We start from the raw sequence: 20,493 nt of genomic DNA, 5'->3' as shown, positions 1-20,493 counted from the left end.
TGATCCCTGCAGGTACAAAAACAATGTTTTGTACCAAAGATAGGGAAACATACATTAGTGACACATATAGCTATGCAGTACCCAGATTGTGATACGCTACAGATGCTGATGACAAAAGTTTCTGAATCTAATGTTTCTGAGAGAAATGGATCGACAACTTCTTGCCTATACACCTTTGGAAACAAAAGGGAACTTCTTTTAGAAAAGGCAAATATGCTGGATTTACCCAGAAAGTACCATTTAAATGAAATAGAAAAATTGGGGAAAAGGAAATAAATTTGCTCTTTCATAGACACAGTCCTGGGTGTATGCTTGTTTTGCTGCATATTACCTTTTCCTCATCCTTAATCCAAAGATTAAAGTTTAAATAGCTATATAACCCCAGAGAATCATTTGATCTCGTGAAGAGAACTGCTTGATAGGGCCCACAGGAAAAATCACAAAAGTGACATAATGTCACAAAATATAAATTATAATAAAAAAGAGACAAAAATATTTTTATATGGAAAAGAAACAGCAAAAAGTAGCCAAACTTCAGGGATGATCCTGTCTGACCCCAAGAGGACAAGAAGGATGTTTCCCATCAAGCTTGACATGGTAAATGTGTATCAGAAATCATTGTCAACGAGGCCAAACAGTATGGGAAGCTCTGGGTGTACCCAAGGTTTGAGAGCAGGAGAGAAGGGGAAGGATGAGGAAGGAGGGAAAGAAAAGAAAGATGGAAGAAGGAAAGAATGAGGAAGGACAAGAGAGAATGGGGTGGAAAGATAAACCAAAACCTGAGAGAAAACACTGGATACTTTCCAAATGAATGTCAAAATGTTTCTCAGTTACCCAAAAGGATATAGCTCATTTATTTAGAATTAACATACAGGAAAAGGTCCAGGGCTTGATGTTGGTGATCATAGTTATGCAAATATTTTGTGACAGAGCTGGCTCATGGGTTTTCTCCAGAAGGTCCCAGACATCGATGTATCCGTCTTCTCTGCCAATATAGAAAACTCCAGGCCTTGTCAGGGACCAGTGTCCCGAGGTGTACCTTTTTGGTGCACAGCATGACTGAAGGAGAGGTCCATACTTCCAAGCAAAATTTTGAAAAGACAGGTTAAAAGCATTTGTTATTGCTGGAGAGAAACGCAATGATTTTCTTAAAGTATAACTCAGCTGGCCATGATCATTTAACAGCAAAATTATCCCACTGGAAAGTCTTTTTGTTGTGAGGGTGGAATACAAAAAAGCTCTTTTCTTTATTATTTGTTTTCATAGGTTATTTTTTTTTTCTTGTCTTAGTTGCTTTTAAACAAGATTGAACCTTCCAATTGAGCTATTGAGGGTCCTATCAATACCCACCTATCAATACCAGCTGTGAAACACATGTTGAAAATCAAGAGCTGAGCTGGCAAATTCTAATTAATTAACTTCAGATGAGAGTATCTGATGGCTTACAAAAGTATTTGGAAGAGATTTTAGACCACCAATGCATCTTGAGATTATGTCTTTTATCTATCTACCTTGGGATAATTTTCTGATTTGGGGAACTTTTCACAGAGTTGATTGGATTATGTCTTCCATCAACTGCCAGGGTCCATCAACCAACCAGGTTGTCTATGGGCATCTGCAGGGACTAAGCTAAACCACCTGCCTCATACCCTCCAATACACGGGTAGGAACCTTTCCCATGGAAAAAGAAGGTATCATGGCTTCCTGGACTTCTAGAGGTGAAACTTCAAACCTCTTCTTGCCTATGTCTCCCTCTCTTGCTCCTTCAGTCTCTATGAGGGTCTTGGCCCGCATGGTCTACGAACTATCTTGCCTGAATTTTCTTTTTTTATTTCTTTAACTACAATGTTAGCTCATTGTAAAAAGACATGTAAACATTCAGATGTAGATTGTTATAAAATAGAAGTCGTTTGTTGATGCCTATTTACGTAGTTTCCAATTTTTTTCAGTGACAACTTTGTACAGATGTTCAGATACATTTCTCTATTACTTGTGTAAGTTAGAGTTGCAAAGGGGAAACCATTAGGGTCAAGAAATCTATGTTCTACCTGGATCCAGCCCCTTTCCTAATCTTGACCAGACTCTTCCTCCTGCCTCCCTGTGACCCATGCATGTCTCTGACAGGCGATCATCTGCCTGGTGATGGACTTCTGAGCCCACTTATTCCCTCTTTCTGAAGCTTCCAGAAGAAAAGCTGGAGCAGAAGATGAGAGACTCAGTGTTTTCCCGTTGGACTCCACCCAGCCTCCCATCTTGCATTTTAAAGGGAGGCAAAAACACCAGCCACGTCAACCACCTGTGGTGTGTATTATTTCCAAGAAAAGGATTCGGAGAACAAGGGACTTGCTTTGCTGTTTACTGCCCGCAGGAAAGAAAAGCAAATGGATGTTTTCAAAAAGGCTTAAGGTGGTTCTGCTGACAAGCTGGGGCGCAGGCCATCTGTTCTAATTTTTCTAAAAAAGTACCCAAAGGCAGTTATGTCAGAATAGGCCATTGTTCCTATTGTCTTTCCCAAGAACAAAGGGCCACACCCCCACTCTTCCATTTCACAGGCCACTTACCATAACACCTTCTTTCCAAATAGCCACATTCCACCCACCAATGGTGAGGACAATGTCATTGTAAAAAGGTGATCTCTGGACAGTGTGGACAGCTCCATCATGGACAGTGTAGATGTTCACTGGTTTCTTTGCTGTTGGAGTGGAAAAGACCATTTTGGGGGTGAATGAATTTATAAGGGATAGCTCCTCATCTTTCTATGAAAAGGTCTGGAGAATTTCCCACCAGGGCTACTTTTCAGGCTCAGAGGAATACTTCGTCTTCTTATTCATTTACTCATTCATTAGTTCATTCAGGGAATCAATAAATATTATCTGTAGATTGCCTACATGTGCCAAGATGGATGGGTAAACAATGGCTAGTAAACGATGTGATCCTGCCCTCATGGAGCTTAAAAATCTAGCGGGAAAGACAGATGCTCAGTAAATAAATCCTAACATATAGAATTAAAGTATGGTAGAGACTGTTATTAAAGAAAAAATATTACAAGAAAGTAACAAGGAACATTTGTCATTTAGAATGATGGTCAGAAAAGCCTTCTCTGACGATTAGTCATGGACATTGGAAGACATTGGTGTGGAGGAAGATTCTAGAAAGAGGGAACAGCACACACCAAAGTCCTGAGGAGGAAAGTGTTTGATACCTTTGTACACCTGAGGAAATCAGCACCAGAGTTTAGTAATCACAACATGAGCCAGGAAAGGTCCAGACCATGCAGGGTCTTGCAGGACAGTTTGGAGTCTAGTCTAAGGGTAGTATGTTTTAATGAGTCCTAGAAAGGAGACAAATTGATTGGCGGTTCTAAAGGGCCTCTGGTTGTTGTGGGGGAATGGATTAGAGGCAGGTAGAGGTGAAGAGGGGACAACAGGGGAGGCTGCTGCAGTAGTTCTGGGGAAAGAGGGAGGTGGCTTGGATTAAGGTGCAGTGGAGAAAAGTGGATTATCAAGAAATATATGTGAGCTGGGATGTGGAGACCACTCAGATAAGGAGAGTAAGAGATGAAGTGCTGAGAACAAAAGCTAAAATTCTTTCTTTTTTTTTCTTTAGAGAGAGAGAGAATTTTAATATTTATATTTTTAGTTTTCGGTGGACAGAACATCTTTGTTTGTATGTTGTGCTGAGTTCGAACCCGGGCCACATGCATGCCAGGCGAGCGTGCTACCACTTGAGCCACATTCCTAGCCCCAAAAGCTACATTTCTGATGAGAGTAATTGGCTCTGTGAGGTTGCCACTTGTTGCAAAGGGTTGGGAGGGCACTAAAGAAGGAACATTCCAGATGGAAGATCAGAGTTGATGTTAGTCTCTGCCCCAGGCCACAGAGTCTTCCCACTTTTCTGGACTCTTCACCCAGAGCACAGGAAGGTTTTGCTTGGGTTTATTCTCTCCTAGGCCTGTCTGCAGAGCTCGATGCTCCTCATTCCTCATGTCAAAGCCCAAACCAAAATGTCTAGTTACTTTACACCAAAATCACGATCTTGTTCTGAATCTCACTGTAGTAGTTATGTGGGAGCTGGGGTTGTTCTTCCCCTGTCCCCAGAACACTGATGGAACATGAAGTATAAAAAGATCTACTACATCTTAGAAGACCTTATAAAGAAGGGTTTTTCTATCCACATTAATAGCAGCATTATTTACAATAGCCAAAAGGTAGAAGCAACCCAAGTGTTCATTGATGGTGAAATGGATAAATAAAATGTGATGTAGACTGACAGTGGATTATTATTCGGTCCTAAAAAAAGAAGGAATTATGATACATGCTACATTGTGGATAGATCTTAAGGCTATTATGCTAAATGAAATAAGGCAGTTGCAGAAGAGTAAACACTTTATGTTTTCACTTATATGAAGTACCTAGAGTAGACAAGTTCCTAGAGACAGAAAGCAGAATGGTGGTCACCAGGGACCAGGGAAAAGAGGGATAAGGAGTTAGTGTTTAGATGGTGTGGAGTTTCAGTTTTGCAAGAAGAAAGAGTTGAGATTGGTTACAGAACAATGTGCATATCCTTAACACTACTGAATTGTGCACTTAAAAATTATTAAGATGGCAAGTTTCTGTGTATATTGCCACAATTAAATTTTTTTGGAAAAAAACTTATTAGGAAAAATAAATAAATAAAAATGTAAACATAGCACTTCTGGATTAAAAAAAAAAAAAAAAAAGGGCAATTTTCCTCTACCCAGAGCCCAACCTTGAAGACAGTACAGAAGACATACTTCTAAAGGCCACCTTGAAGTGACCTAGTAGATTAAGACAGGAGACTCTGGAAACCAGTGGCTGTCTTCTTGCTGCTGCCCCTGTGTCTCAGGGTCTGGTGTTGCCTTCAGGGTTAACTAAGCTTCCCTACCCTGATGAGCAGGCCCTTCTGTAGTCTAGAACTGCAGTGACAGTAATATCCATAACAATAAAGGTTTGGGGATTTTAAAATTTTTTTATTTTATCTTTTTAGTGCTGGGGAACCAAACCCAGGGCCTCATACACCAGACAAGGGTTCTACCAAGGAGTTAAACCCCCGGCCCAGGTTTGTTCTTTAAAATAACAGCCCATAAAACCTTTTTCTTCCTTTTGTTCTTTGAAAGACCCGTTGGCCATTCAGCAATGAATGAAGCTGTCTTAAATTATTAAGTGGAGTGCCAGGGCCTCTGGGCCAGATCACTAAAAGAAAATTATAATAAGCGGAAAAGCAGTTTTTCTAAGTCATTGTCTCTTGTGGGATTCAGTAGGGTCATGCGGTTAAGAACATTGACTGGTGGCATATGTGACCAAATGCTGGCATCAATGCCAGCACTGCCACCTATGGCAGCTACCCATGGGGCTGCTATGAGGTGAATTACATGAGTTAACTCATAGAAAGTGCTTGGAAGAGTGCCTGGCACATGGCATGTGCTGATTTGACAACTTGAGAGCAGACTAAAGGAAATAACACGTCAGCTGTCACCATTCCGAATCTGCATTTCTTGGCTTGTCACTTAGATCATCTGGAAATGTTTGGTTCAGTCTTCTTTATCACACACATCTCAGTGGGTATAATCTGACTTCCAGGAACATCTCCTAAGAAGAAGAAATTCTCCTTCCTGCCTGGTTATATATTTGAGATAAGCAGAGCCCAGAGCATCAGGCCACAGTAGGTGCCTAACCTTTACTCAGAAAACTCCACACTGTTTAAGAAATACACTGGGATGGGAGGTGCCAAGAGACATCCCTCCAGTTCACACAAGGCAAATAGGGCACATAATTTACAGTGCAGAGCGTCTACACATTGACTTTCCTTGGACTTCAAACATTATTCAATGAGAATAATGGGTTTTTTTTTCAGCTTTCCATGCTATAAAATAGTTGACTGATGATTTAAAGTATTAACCGTAATCTTTTAGCAGTTAAAGCTATTCCCATTTTTAAAATGAACTAAATGCAAGAAATTAAAACAACTCCTCTAGTCCTGACTACCCACATTCCATTGGCCACAGAGTCCTGGCATGTCGACCCCTGCGTCTCTCTCTCCCCTGTAACCATGCTTGGACTTCAGTACTGTCTCTCATTGGGGCTGTTGCAACTGAGTATCCTGTTTTCGTTATGAGTATTATCAACAAACCAGCCCATCTTTGCTCTCCTTCCAGGAGATTTTCTGATTATATGCATGGCTCTGGGAAAATGTCCAAAGCTCTTAGGAGGGAGCTCAAGGGTCTTTGCCACCTGGACCAAGTGTCCTCCCTAACATCTCCCCTGTTGCCTTCTCTATTGCTGTGCTTTGGCCATGAACTCTTCCTTTTTCCTAACTATCCATTGCTCTTCAGGGTTTTTGTGTTTTTGCCCTTGATATATATTTTTTGTACCTAGAGTCTTTCCTCATCTGATCCAAATGGAAACTTCTGATCTATTTTCCAAGACCTAGCTCCACTGTGTCTCTCTTCAGTGGGACCTTTTCTTAATAGCCCCATATTGAGTCAGTTCTTCCTTGGGCTCCCACATCACTTTGCATTTTCTAATAACCATAGATCGAATGGCTGTGTGATGTCTGACTTGTTTTGTTGGATTTTTTCAATAGATCATGAAAATCTATTGAGGTGGAATAATATCCTGGTCATCTTGATCTCTCCAGTGCCTGGCACATAACAGGTTCTCAATAATCACCTGATAAGTGGATAAAAGTAAGAGGGAAAGAACAAGCCAATAACAGTATGTTTCAAACATAAAGCTCTTGCATTTTAACTTTACTGATATTTGTTATTTTACTAGTAAAATAAAAATCCATTTAAAATAGATGAATAAACCTGTTTGAGATGGGTCTTCCAAAAGGCAGTTTAGGAAGTTGACTGTTAGGAGGAGATGGAGCCTCAAGAGAATCTCTGAGACCAGAAGAAACTGGTGCCTACATGTCCACAACCAAGTCATGGCATCTGGTCCTCAGCCAGTGTCTCAATAGTGTGGTGACAACCACTGCCGTGTTATACAGCTACTGGCATATAGTACATGCACGATTAATATTCATGAATTATTGAATAAATAAATTACATGAAGAAGCATAAAAGAAGTTGAATATAATTCATTTTATCCAATATCTAATTTTGAGTTCAATTTTAAGTTATAGAATTAGGAATAAATGGAAAGCAAAAAAATCAGTTCTGTGTAACTTGATCCTTCTTTGGGTCACATCTGATCCTCTCTTGATGCCCCACTATTGTCAACAACACATATTTGAGTTTTTGGACAGGGGATACCATAGAAGGAAAATATAAGTGCTTTTGCTTCAAGATTAAAAGCTTTTGTTTCACTGTTGGCATGTGACAATGAAAGCCTTCCCAGGTCGATGGCAGACTCTGGTCTCTGGAACCAGATCAGTAGGACTGACTGGGGGGGAAGGTTTGAGGTAAAGATGCCAGCCCCAACAGCTGTCCCTTGCAGGATGTGGCTTTGACCTCTGACCTCTGTGGGTCATTCACTTGCCACTCTTCCGAACACCCACAGAACTGACCAGATTTCCTCCGCAAACTGAGCCACTGTTCCACAGGGTGCTGCTCCTACATGGTACTCTGAAGCCTTCCAGAGCCTTTATCTGCTAGCAGTTCCAAGAGCCAACTCTTCCTTTGCTTATGGTTATTTCAAACTTGAAAATGTGGTACAATTACATTGTCATGGTGGGATAAAATTTAAAGGTCTAAAGTAAGCAGCTGTAATTGTAGTGAATCCCAAGACTCTGAGCCTATCAAAGACAGGGAGCTTTGCTTATTGGTGTGCCTGTTCTCCTGGGTGTGACCCATGCACCTTTGCTTAGCTGCCCAAATCACGGGAGCAGGAGTTTGGGGTTACTGTTTAATTAAGTTGTTCAAGTGTCTCAGTGATGTAAGCATCATATAAGTCAAATTTGGGGGTAAAAATAAATCACCTAGAAAATCTTATTAAAACCTGGATTTAGGTTCAATAGGTCCCAGGGTAGGATCCAAGATTTTTATATATTCTTCTAGTAAGCTCTGTGGTGACAAATATGCCACTTAGTAGAGGCCCTCATTTTAAGTAACACATGTATTAGAACAGGTGCTCTCCCTTCCACGAGCAGGACAAGGACCAGGCCTCTCAGGACTTCACAATATTTCTTTGGATGGTTTAAATTAAAAAGAAGATCTTATAAATAACAGAGCAATCCACAAAACTTACTCATCAAAACTTACTCATAAATCGTCCAGTGTCAGGATCTCTTTCTAATTTCCAATCTGTATATATCACTTCACCTTCCTAAAAATATTACAGGTTTCTGATGAATACAATGACAACTTCGGAGACAAACCCTCAAATTCATGTGCTCAGACTAACTGCAACCAAGACAAATATGAGTCCACAGTTCAATGTCATCAAATGATAATTAGATAATCACATTATGAGAGGGTATCGAAATCATGACTGTACTTGGTTTTACAAAAAATGAGTTGGTATTTATATACATACAGTGACATAGAGAACATGGTGGCTATGGAAATGTGCTATGTACAAAGAAGCCTGACTTCTGGGGTTCCAAAGTTTTTGCTGAACCATGATCAGTTTCAACTCATTCAGTGATCTGTTCTTAACATGTAACAAAGTACTTAATAACGACTCATGGACTAAAAGAAAAATTACCTTTCAATTACCTTTTAAAGTTGAGACAGGAAACATTAAGTTCAGTCCAAATAAAACAACAAGTAGTATGTATTCTGTTAGTACCTTATGACCATTTTAAGAAGGGAAGGCAGAAGGACCCAGTGTAAAAAAAAGAAAGAGCCACATGAGAGGGAAGCGTACAGGGCCAATGAATGACAGAGGTGGAGAGGCAGTAGCCCCCACTGTCATCTTTTACATGAGAAAATGGAAACAGAGAAGTTCAATGACTTAGTCAAGGTCACCCAGATGTAGACTCCTAATTCTAATCGCCACACTGACCCAGCTGACTGAGGGTATTTAAAAAGAGGAGATGGGATAGATTGGAGGAGGAGGGGATAGAGTCGGATGTATAGGCCAGGGAGGGGAGATGAGAACACATTTGATTCATGCAAAGTGAAGGATGAGTTCAGTGGTGGTTGCCAGGAGCTGCAGAAACGTGAAAAATGAGGAGTTATTGTTGAGTGGGTGCAGAGTTCCGGTTTGAGATGATGAAAAGTTCCAGAGATGGATGGTGACAGTAAGAGTGGATTTAATACCACTGAATGGTACACTTGCAATGGTCATGATGGACAATTTTGTTATGTATATTTTGCCATAATTTGAAACAATTTTTTTAAAAAACCTTGATGTGACATGCAAGTTATAAAACATACGTCTATTGGTAGTGTCCCACTGCTTACTAAACCGAATTCCAAAGGCCATCTCAGGTATTGGACTCCAGTTCCCCGTGCCAGGCATAGCTCTCCCTCCTGCACCATTCTGTGCCACCACCTGCTGACAAATCCCGGACTTTTATGACTCCCAAATGTTACTCAGGCTATGACTCCTGCTTGGAACCATATTCTCACCCTGAGCCTTTTGGTTTCTTCTCAACTGCTTATGTCCCCTCAACCCTCCTGCTTCCTGTTTTGGCAGTTTCTGGACTGGTGTTGACCTCTGTCACACTGTCAATGTGTCTGCTCCTTAACTAGGCAGAAAGTGCCTTGAGGACAGGGACTGTAGGGCACACTTTATCTCTGGTCAGTGTTGAGCACTGCTCCTGGCAGGTGCCATGCTCCCCAGAGCTCGTGACTGGGGATTCATCTTGGAGTACCAGCTTGTGAAGGCAAACTGCATTCTGTTAAGACGGAGCTGTGGCATCTTCCCCTGGTTGATCTGGGAGTGGAAGGAGCATCTCCACCTGACTGTAGACAAAGTTCTGAGCCTCACTTTTTCATCTGTAAAATGGGACTAATAATATTGGCCTTTATTCTGGGGATTAAATGAGTCATACTTTGGAAGGTCACCTGGCACAGATCCTGATACATAACAATGTTTGATAAATGTGGTTTTGCTTTGGTTATTACGGTAGGTGCTGAAAATGGCATTCATTATCATTATTATACTCAATGGTTATTTATCTTCTGAATTAATTTTTTAACAGTCTTTCCCACTAGCTTGTGTTAGAGTAAGAAAGTGGTATTTTCTTAGTAAATCTCTAATACTTAGCATGTTTTTTTCCCCATACAGTGAAGTATTCAGTGAATACTTGCAGGTTGATCAATAAATTATTAGTAAAAAGTGTCCTTAGTTTTATAGAGGTTTTTTTTTTCAGATTTGTGAATCTATGAGGCAACAAGGTTAAAAATCTCAAATGCAAATAAGCAAAAGAAAACATGGAAAATATTTGAACACCATAAGTCTTAGTACAGGAAACACATAAAACAGGACTATAATCTCATATTTTGGTGTAATTAGGTATTGATTTTAAAAGCAGGGGATTCCTGTTTACCTCTGTCCCCACGAAGAACTTTGTGCAGAAGTCTTCTAGTGGCTTCAATTGCTCAGACATACCACCTTCCAGATTGTAGTACGGGCTAGTTTCTCCTGCCTTCAGTGCTTTGGTCTGGGCTAATATTTTGTCTTTCAGAGGAGCATAGATACAAGAACACATATTTACATGAAATATCTTTTAAAAATATAGTTTACATTTTCTATTCCTTGCCATATACATCTGTCCCAGTCTGTTCTGTTCTGTGGCATATGACGTATATCATAATTAAATACGCAAGCAGCATAAGAGCATAATTAGTCCAGGGGCTGAAATGCAAACACCATCAGGAAGATGCTTCTTTTAAAAAATACTTGATGTCACCTTGTCTTAAAACAAAGTTCATGGTCTAAAATTAATAAATATCATTTCCTGAATCTTTGGAAAATAGAGACAAACATGAGTGAAAGAACAAAAGTCACTCTTTATCTTGTCTCTTAGAGATAACCACTATTAAAATATTGGTATTTTCCCCTCTAGTGACTTTTCTGTATGTGTGTGTGTATGTATATATACACACACACACACACACATTTTTTAAAACATTGGACCATTTCTATTTGACCTTTTCATTCTGCTTTTCCATCTTAAAGATATGTCTTAAGCATCTTTGTAGATAATTTATTATTTTTTAAAAAATGTAGTAGTAAATCTCTGGGAAAGATGGTACAAAAAATACATGTTCACAAAACCCTTCTCATTGCACCTCCTCAGTCTGCCCTCTGGTTATATCTATGGGAAATACCAACTAATACAAAAACCAGCCAACAAACAGACAAAAACTAAAGTAGGGTAAGAACACTTTAGCTATACTAAAAATTTATGTTACATTAAAAAATCTTTAGCATAATACTGGACAAAATTAATAAATGACATAGTCAACCAACACTTCCTTTGTTCTGGGACCTATATGTTTTGAAAGGTCTCTTTTTTTACTGGGTAAGACATTAAAAGCAAGTAGTGAAATAACCCAAACACAGGGATTTAAAGAAACTGGACACTTAAGTAATTGTTTACAAAGTGCAAATCAATGTTTTAATAAATAACGAGGCACATTCAGTCACATTATTCTCCTTAAAAGAGACAATTTATACACATTTAGGAAAATCAAAGAGGAATTTCTATTCGTTTCATATATAAAATGAAATCATTAAAATATTTTAGATTCTTCACCCTTGTTTTAATGTCTGCTTTTCTTTTTAAATAGTGTACATAAATATATTAGTAGAGCATTACATGTACATAAGTTATAAATAATTATATGTACATTGGAGATCTGTACTCAAAAATATTTACTGAGAAGGTACAAGATCAAAAATCTCAGAGGCAGGCTGGGATTGTGGCTCAGTGGTAGAGTGCTCGCCTAGCATGCATGAGGCCCTGGGTTCGGTTCCTCAGCACCATATGAATGTAAAATAAAGATATTGTGTCCACCTAAAACTAAAAAATAAATAATTAAAATTTTTTGGAGGCCTCTGGTCTAACAAGGGTAATGAAAAACAAGAAGCAAATGAGAAGTAATATTGTAAAAGAGAAGAGAGGCAGGATGGGCTGGGAGTCATGAATTCTGCACTGGACACATTGACTTTGAGCAGGTGGGTTGGATTCAGGCCTGTGAGAGGTCTAGTGGAGCATTCTCAGCCAGAAAGTGGGAGCCACGTGAGCAGACTATGTTACCAACAAGGGTATAGCTGAAGTTAAAGTTTGAGGTACATTCATGATGAGAGCAGCAAGGCAAAATGGAGCCAGGAAATGGAGGAGGAACTGAAGAAGGAGCAGAATAGGAAAATCACCAACACCAAGGAATGAGTGATGAGCTCCAGGAAAATTTATTGTGGTAGTGCCAGAGGATGAGGCCAGAGAAGAATGTTACCATCAATTTCATTTACTCAGACCTGAGTGGGGCATCTTTAGATATTTAATAAATTCAAAGTCATCCTAAGAGGTCATGGATTTTTCATCATGGGGGTTAGTAATACTAGTAGCTCACATTCATCAAATGCTTATTATAAGCCAGGATCTGAGCTGTGTGCTTTATGTGAACCATTTCATTCAATCCTTGCAATAGCTTCCAAAGTGTGAATGTATTAATCCTCCTTCAAGGATAAGTAAACTGAGGTTCAAAGAGATTGAGTATTTGCCAAAGGTCTCAAAGATGGTGATTAACATTTATTGTGCTGTTCTTAGAGCTTTGTGCGTATTCACTCATGTTTTCTTCACAATATCCTATGAGATAGTTATCTTTATATTTTACTCCCTTTATCTTCTCACTCTGTTTTCAAGCAGACTAAAAAGTAAGGCAAAGAGAGGTAAAGTAATATGATCTGGTCAAATAGTGAACAGTGACTTTGAGATTTAAACCTAGACCATCAACTTCACAGTCTTAACCACTATACCACATTGTTTAGAAGAATATATGGCAGGCCCTGAAAGCTCTTGTAAAAGAAGAATTTCACAATCATTTAGAGCTAAGAATTCCTCATTAAAATAAATGTAGGATTTCTTAAAATCATTTCAATTCTTCAAAGGGCATTGTCATGGACCTAAAATGGGAGGCAAAAGGTGAGTGGTCTCTGGCCCCTAGATGGCGACAGAGCATGAGAAACTGACACTGAGACCAATTAGATCTCAAAGAAAATGGAATATCCAGGACTGGTGATCCACAGTGGAAGGAGGGCCAATACTGGATCAGTAGCAAAATGTGCTGAAGTGTTTATGAGTGTGTTCTAGTTAAAGGGTCCAAGTCTGGCTAGAATAGATAGATAACTGGCAGTTTGTCCAAAAAAGATCCAAAATACCATAATTGCTTTCCAATTAAAGTCCTTAAAACTGGCTGTTTGCACAGGAGGCAGAAAATGACCATATAATGACTGACTGCCTTTAAAGATTAAAAAAAAAAAGTTAGCAAGATTCCTGGGATTAACAAATGAAATTTACTTCTTTTAGGCACTATAGAATTGCCTGAAACATGAAGAGCCAGGCATGCATAAGGGGACCTAAAACCAACTAGAATCTAAGTTGGGAATCCAAAAACATGTATCCATTACTGTTACAAACTGATGTAAAATGCCTTTTCTCTGAGAATCATCTATAAAATCATGTTGTCTGGAAAAAGAACATTCATTTGATGATATATACTCTGGTTTGATGACATATGGGACATGCTGTAAGCTTCTTATTTATGTATTTTGATTTTTTATTGATGCATTATAGCAAGCTTCTTATTTTAAATAGGCCTTTCCTTAATTTGATGTCAATATATACATTACTTATTTTAGTGTCTATCCCACCAGAATATTAGCTCCATAAAAAACAGGGACTTATCTGTTCTACAGTTGTACCCTCAGAGCCTGAGTCTTTGCAGGAATTTTATAAATATTTGTTGAATGAACTCAGACATCAATATGGAAATAATTAAAAATTATTCTTTAAAAATATAAAGGAGCACAATATTTCTATATAATACTCTGGCCACATCTATTTTTATGCACTTATTGTTGAGTGTTGGCTGTGTCAACAGTAAAATGAAGTTTCTTTTAGAGATAAAAAAGGCCTCTATGTCATGAAATGGTACCATATTTAGGCAGCCTTCAGCAAGAGGTAGCTTAGGAGTCTAATATTTATAAAAATATGATGGAAAGAGAAATTATCCTCACTTAATGAATATTAAAATTTAGATTAATTTGTTTAAAAAATATATTATCATATTTCAGTGCATTTAAAAAAATATACTATAGAGAGACATCTGCTTTAGGTCAAGATGGAGCAACTGGGACTGAACTTAGGCTATCTCACCTAAAAAAAAAATCACAAAACACAGACAAAGTATATGAAACAATAATATTTAGGATGCTTGACCTCAGACAACAAAGGGCAGTGATATCTGAAAATTAAGGTTAAAAAATATGACAGTTTTAAATCTGTCAACAATCACATTAAATATAAATGTTCTAAATATCCCAGTTAATATACAGACATGATCAGGCTGGACTAAAAAAAATAAAATAAAATAAAGACCCCAAAGAAGTGTTCAATACAAAGACACAAATAGGCTAAATTTAAAAGGCTAAAAAAGGTACTTCATGTTTTTTCACTAAAAGAAAACTGGAATGACTATAACAATAGTAAACAAAGTAGATTTTGAAGTCAACGTTATTACCAATTAATCCAGAAGACATTAATCTTGGGATTTGTGTATCTAATAACAGAGCTTCAAAAATAATTGAAACAAAACTGATAGAACTATGAGAAATCGAAAAATCCACACTTATATTGGAAAGTTTCAGTGTTGAAAATCAGAAAGGATATAGAAGACTTAAATAGTCTCCCTTTATCTGTGGTTTGCTTTCTGTAGTTTCTGTTACTGTGGATAACTATGTTCAGAATATATCAAATGAAAATTTCCAGAAACAAACAATTCCTAAGTTTTAAATTGCATATCATTCTGAGTAACATCATGAAATTTCACACCATGCTACTCCATCCTACCTAGGATGTGAATTTTCCCCTTGCCCAACATATCCACCCTGTATAGGTTACCTGCCCATCAGGCGCTCAGTAGCCATCTTGATTATCAGACAGACTGTGGTGGTACTGCAGAGCTTGTGCTCAAGTAACCCTTATTTTACTTACTAATGGTTGCAAAGTGCAAGATTAGTGATGCTGGCGATTCAAGTATGCAAAAAAAAAAAAAGCCATAAAGTGCTTCTTTTTAGTGAAAATGTGAAAAACACAATAAGATATTTGGGGAGTGAGAGAGAACACATTTATATAACTTTGATTCTAGTATATAGTTCCATATTGAAGTGTTTGATTTTCTGTATTATTTTCACAAGTTAAACTGTTTTAGCAAGTAACTCACCTTGGATATAATCAGATACAGATGCCCAAACTATTAAATGCCTTTTTAATAGGCAAAAAGCAGTTACCTTGTGTTTTGTAAAGAAGATGGTCTTCAGTCAGGCTTATCTTGGTTGGGCAGAGGTCTAAACTTGTTTCCTCCTTAGACAGCTTTATCTTTGGGGAGAACATAAAGGAAAGCTATGTTCTTTCATATCAAGAAAGAAGTTCTTATCAAGGATAACTTGAGATATCCTTAATTTTGCCTGTCCCTTCTGACTTCAGATTGTGGGAAACCCACCAACCTCTCCCTCCCTTCCTGCTTCCTTCCTCCCAGGTGCTTTTTACCATGGAAAACACCTAACCCACATTTCCAAAACCTTGCTGCAAAAGGGAGCTTGTCTGGAGGCACATTTCCAAATCCCAAAGTTTCATGTTTTGTTATCTTTTTGAAAATGCCTTATTCTACTCCATAAGAATCCTTATTAGTTTTAATATAAAATGATGACTCAATCATCTGTTCCCTAAATATTTCAATTAAATGAGACTCCAGGAAGTTGTAGAGGGACCTTTGCATCTACCTGACCTCCACCAGGGACATATGTAACTCTAAGTTTTCTAGAAGTGGCCTTGGGCCCCCCTCAGATCCTGGTGGCCAGGATGGTAAACTGTTTCACTTTAGGTTTTTCCTTCATGGCTCCTTCTCTATTTTTCTATTTTAGAATATTTGCACATGTTGTACAATCATTCTTTTTTTTTAATATTTATTTTTTAGGTGTAGATGGACACAACACGACTTCTTTATTTTTATATGGTGCTAAGGATCGAACCCGGGTCCCCCTCATGCTAGGCGAGCGCTCTACCGCTAAGCCATAAGCCCAGCCCTGCTTGTTTTAATTATTCACCACTCAGTAAATTCTACCCCAGAAAATTTCTAATATTTTCTTTCCAATTCTTTTCTGATTACTTCAGGGATATTCTCATCCCTCTATGCTCTCTCATCCACTAGGGGCATATTTAATAATGTAGTTCTTGTGATACTTATAAACTAAAAGAAAAGTATTAAGTTTGGAATTCAAATTAGATGTTCTGGGCTGGAGATGTGGCTCAAGTGGTAGCACGCTAGCTTGGCATGCTGGGCCGGGTTCCATTCTCAGCACCACGTACAAACAAAGGTGTTGTGTCCAAGGAAAAACCAAAAGATAGATATTAAAAAAATTCTCTCTCTTTAAAAAAAAAAATTAGATGTTCCAAAGAAAAAGCCCATTCACACTTACTATACACAGCCTTGGCCATATTGTTGTCAAGGTAAATTGCTTTTCTTTATACTTTGTAATTCAAGGTGTATACAAATAACTTTCAAGTTCTGTTTGGGCTAAAGTATTGCAACTACATTATTTCTTACTATTGATATGCAAACTATGCAGGACTTTGACAGTATTGGGGAAAATTAGCTTTTCTAGGCTAACTTGGGAAACTACCCATTTTTGAGTAATGGATACACAACTGAATAATTCTTACACAAACCATTTGTAAGCTATTGTTCATGGTTTGCTTATATATGAAATATCAATCTCAAGTTCACAATGATTTTGATTTCTGATTTGCTCTAGGCAAGCATCAAAATAATGCTCAATCAAGGAATACATTGTTTGAATGAGTTCATGAATTTTCAGGTCCTGTGTTAATTTGAGCTGTTTTACTTTTAGAGGCTGTGCGTATGTATGTGTTATTTATGCAAAATATATATATGTACATAAGTAAATAGGATGGCTCTAACCCCATGCTACCTCACCTTAGCGAGAGGTTTCCAGGAGAGATCCAGATGCAAAAAAGTAGGTGGTACATCAAAAGGAATTTCAATACTTTCTTCTTTCTTTTTCTCTGTTGGCTGAGGGGTTAAAGGTTTCTGTGGTCTAATATCCCAGAAACATATGGTGCTAAAAGAAGGTTGACAGACATCTTTATTAAATACAATTAAGAGGTTTAGTCTCAGCACCAACATCAGTGCTGATACACACCAGCAATCTGACTGTGGCTGTTCTAAGGTCTCTGAAACTAATTTTTTTTTTTTTTTTAAGAAATAGGTCAGGTTTTTATTTCATAGTTTAGGGGATTATACCATATATCAGGTTTTTTAATGACCTCCCTTGTCTAGAGATTAATATTGCCATATGTGAGAACAGAGTTTAGAAACTGATGCAGTCTTTTAAATATGAAATTAAGATACGTCTTATAAGCTAAAAATTCCACCCATTTAAAGTGTATGATTTAATAGATCCATCAGGTCTCCCTTCCTCATAGCTGTTGCTTGCTCAGGTCACTTTTTCTCCTGTCAGTTTGTATATACTTCTGCTGTCTTTAATAGTACAATAATAGTATTTAAAGGTTAGATAAATAATAAACTCTACGGTGGGAGACCAACTTTACACATGACTGAGTCACACTCCCTGGCTGGGTGCTGAGGTGCTCAGTCACAGAAATGTGGCAGAGCTTTCCCCACCCTTCTTGGGTGTGGGGGTCAGTGTCTTGTGCATGGGTGTGTCTTGCTGCAGCCCCATGGGTGGAGCTATGCTCACCTGTTCCTTTGTAATTAACCCCTTGCCCTATTTAGGATAGAATCTTCCATGGAAGTGGCTTATGTGTGTCCCCTTCTCTTACTGTGCCCTTGGGTGTGACCTACCCAGGTGTCAGTCAACCTGCTGACAGTGGACATCATGAAGATAGACTCAGCCCCCTGAAACCTGACCCCTTGCCTCATTTGAATAGCTTCCCTCAATAAAAGGGGTCAGCGTGTGCTCTCTCTCTCTCTCTTTCTGCAGACCCTTAAGATCAGAGGAGCCATCACAGCGACCCTAAACAAAAAGGTATTTGTGTCTCTTGCATGGTTATTTCGTGCAGCCCAGTTAGCCCAGTTTATCTGGAGTGACCCCTGAGCCTTTTAGTGGCGCGAACAAAAACCCGGCACTCTACATATTTCCTACATTGTTATAAATTCTTGGTCCTATAAATTAAAGGACAGAATTTTATTTAAATGATTATTCACTACCAAGTTGCTTATAAAAACACTTTTTACAAATGTACAAAGAAAATGGAAAAACTCTTCTACTTTTTAAAAGCTTTCCCAATGAAACGTTATAATCTCCCTAAATGTGAGATAAAATTGAATGTAAATATCACACACTGCAAATTTATAAATAAGAAAATGTGAAGAAGCATAATAACTATAGATAACATTATACACTGTTATCAACCATGAATCCTGGTTAATTCCCTTTTGTTTTTAAAACAACATACCTACTGCTATAAAAATATTTTTACACACTAGTAGCAATCTATACCAGTCTGCCCTTGAATTATATTAGGGTTAATTGTTATAATAAAGATGAGTTAAAGAGCACAAGACAATGTTCTTAGGAACAAATAAGAAAAAACAATACATTGGGTGAAAACATTTTAGGTAATGTTTGAAATAAAACATACCAATCTGCTGAACATGTGGCAAGCTGACAGCATATTCCATTTCGATTCTCAAAGACAGAGCCCATTCTGTTAATCTATTTTTTAATGCAAAAAAAGTCAATTCTGTATATCTAGAAAAGTAATAATTTTTTTCTCATAGTTATTTTTATATTTTTAATTTTCCTCTTCTATTTTAATATAAATTTTAATAAAAATCATAATACTACCACAAGAGTTTGGAAAATATGTCTTAAAATCAAATATGATTTTGTCACATATTCTTGCCCAGTCACAGAAACATTTTTAACATAGTTTTAATTAGAACACATGTAAATTTTTATCCTCAGAATTTTCATTTTACATAACTTGAACATTTACCTGGGTATATGATGGATTATTTTAATAGTTTCATAATGTATAGATGATGTACTATACTTTCATTATTGTTGGAGTGAAGACCCTTTTAGTTCTTTTATATTATCAATTGTGGAGTTAAACATAGCAGGTTTTATGAGGTGGTTGAGCAAGTAAAATCAAGAAAAGAGGCTAATCTTGGTGACTGGGATAGGAAGAAAGGAGGGGTTGCTGGGACAAAAGGATGGCTACTTCCAGGCCAGCCTTAGCAATTTAGTGAGCCCCTGTCACAAACAAGCAAACAAACAAAAAGAGGCTGAGTGTTAACTAAGAGACCAGTGGTGTCCAGTGTCGGTAATTACTGGCGTAACTCTGCAAGTACAAGGAGGATCTGCAGGAGAGTTGATGACTCCCCCTTGTCCTAGAAGCTCTTAAATCTCAATTAACTAGCTGTCAAGGCAAAAGCCACTCTTGAATTAATAGGGAGACATGATTTCCCCAGTTCCCTCCCCTCCTGATAGGGATGAGGAACAGAACAGTGAAACAAAAGTGGGACTTCCAGCAGCAAATAAGCGGTGAGAGCAAGAGTGGAAGAAGAGGACAGAGGGGGCTCTGGTTAGGCCTGGAGGCAGCACAGGAGCTGGGCAGCCACAGACGAGGGTGACACCACTGTGGCCTGAAGGCCTTCAGGTTGTGGAGCTGCGGCCAACTTCCCCTTGAATCTGATAGTCCGTGCACCAAGATCTCCCTTAGCCGAGGCTCCCTGTTGCATGAAATCAGGGCCCTCAGAGATGTGACTGCTCTGGGATTTTATGTTTTAAAACTAAAAATTCCTAAAATCATAATATTACAGAAGCTTGGAGAGCAGAAAGCCTTCAAATCAAACAGAATGCTACTTCGGCTTCTTTTCCAATCTTCTTTCATGTGCACACTTTGACATGAGTCTTTAGGGTGTGCATGTAATATTCTATCTTGAGACACAAGATAAATTGAATCAAATATGATTTGGATCATTTCTTAAGTTGAATTCCCAAAATTGGAATTACTGGTCAAAAAGCTTGAAACTTTGGATGACTTAAGAACTACACTGACTAATTGCATTCTAGAAATTTCATATGTCAGTCAGCAATGGTAATGGACAACATTTTTAACCTTTCAAATACTACTTTGTATTAAAGAGATTTCATTCTTTAAATTTTAATTTAAAAATTAAATAGATTCAAAAGAGTAAGTTATCTTTTCTTTATTAATTTGTTTGATATTAGAAAGGCTGGGTGATTTTCATGTTGACTCACTGTTTTGTTTGGTGTATGTTTTTGCTTACTTATTGAAAATTTT

The 20,493-nt window shown here is 38.0% G+C and overlaps 1 protein-coding gene across 3 annotated transcripts in view; it reads right to left on the bottom strand.

Moving 5' to 3' along the window:
• Positions 1 to 20,493, bottom strand: part of Dnai3 (dynein axonemal intermediate chain 3) — a 58,987-nt gene that overhangs the window by 4,486 nt on the left and 34,008 nt on the right. For 2 of the 3 annotated variants that reach the window (XM_078026628.1, XM_078026629.1), the window contains exons 14-20: positions 18,823 to 18,896; positions 17,135 to 17,279; positions 15,429 to 15,516; positions 10,462 to 10,592; positions 8,225 to 8,288; positions 2,562 to 2,692; positions 873 to 1,077 (exon numbers count right to left, since the gene is read on the bottom strand). In XM_078026628.1, coding sequence (XP_077882754.1) covers positions 873 to 1,077; positions 2,562 to 2,692; positions 8,225 to 8,288; positions 10,462 to 10,592; positions 15,429 to 15,516; positions 17,135 to 17,279; positions 18,823 to 18,896 — 838 coding nt within the window. The remainder of the gene's footprint in view (positions 1 to 872; positions 1,078 to 2,561; positions 2,693 to 8,224; positions 8,289 to 10,461; positions 10,593 to 15,428; positions 15,517 to 17,134; positions 17,280 to 18,822; positions 18,897 to 20,493) is intronic. The other variant, XM_078026630.1, reaches the window with a different exon arrangement.

This window comes from Ictidomys tridecemlineatus, chromosome 11 (genome assembly GCF_052094955.1).
Source record: "Ictidomys tridecemlineatus isolate mIctTri1 chromosome 11, mIctTri1.hap1, whole genome shotgun sequence".
Classification (NCBI taxonomy): Eukaryota; Metazoa; Chordata; class Mammalia; order Rodentia; family Sciuridae; genus Ictidomys; species Ictidomys tridecemlineatus.
This window is presented reverse-complemented; position numbering and strand designations above follow the sequence as displayed.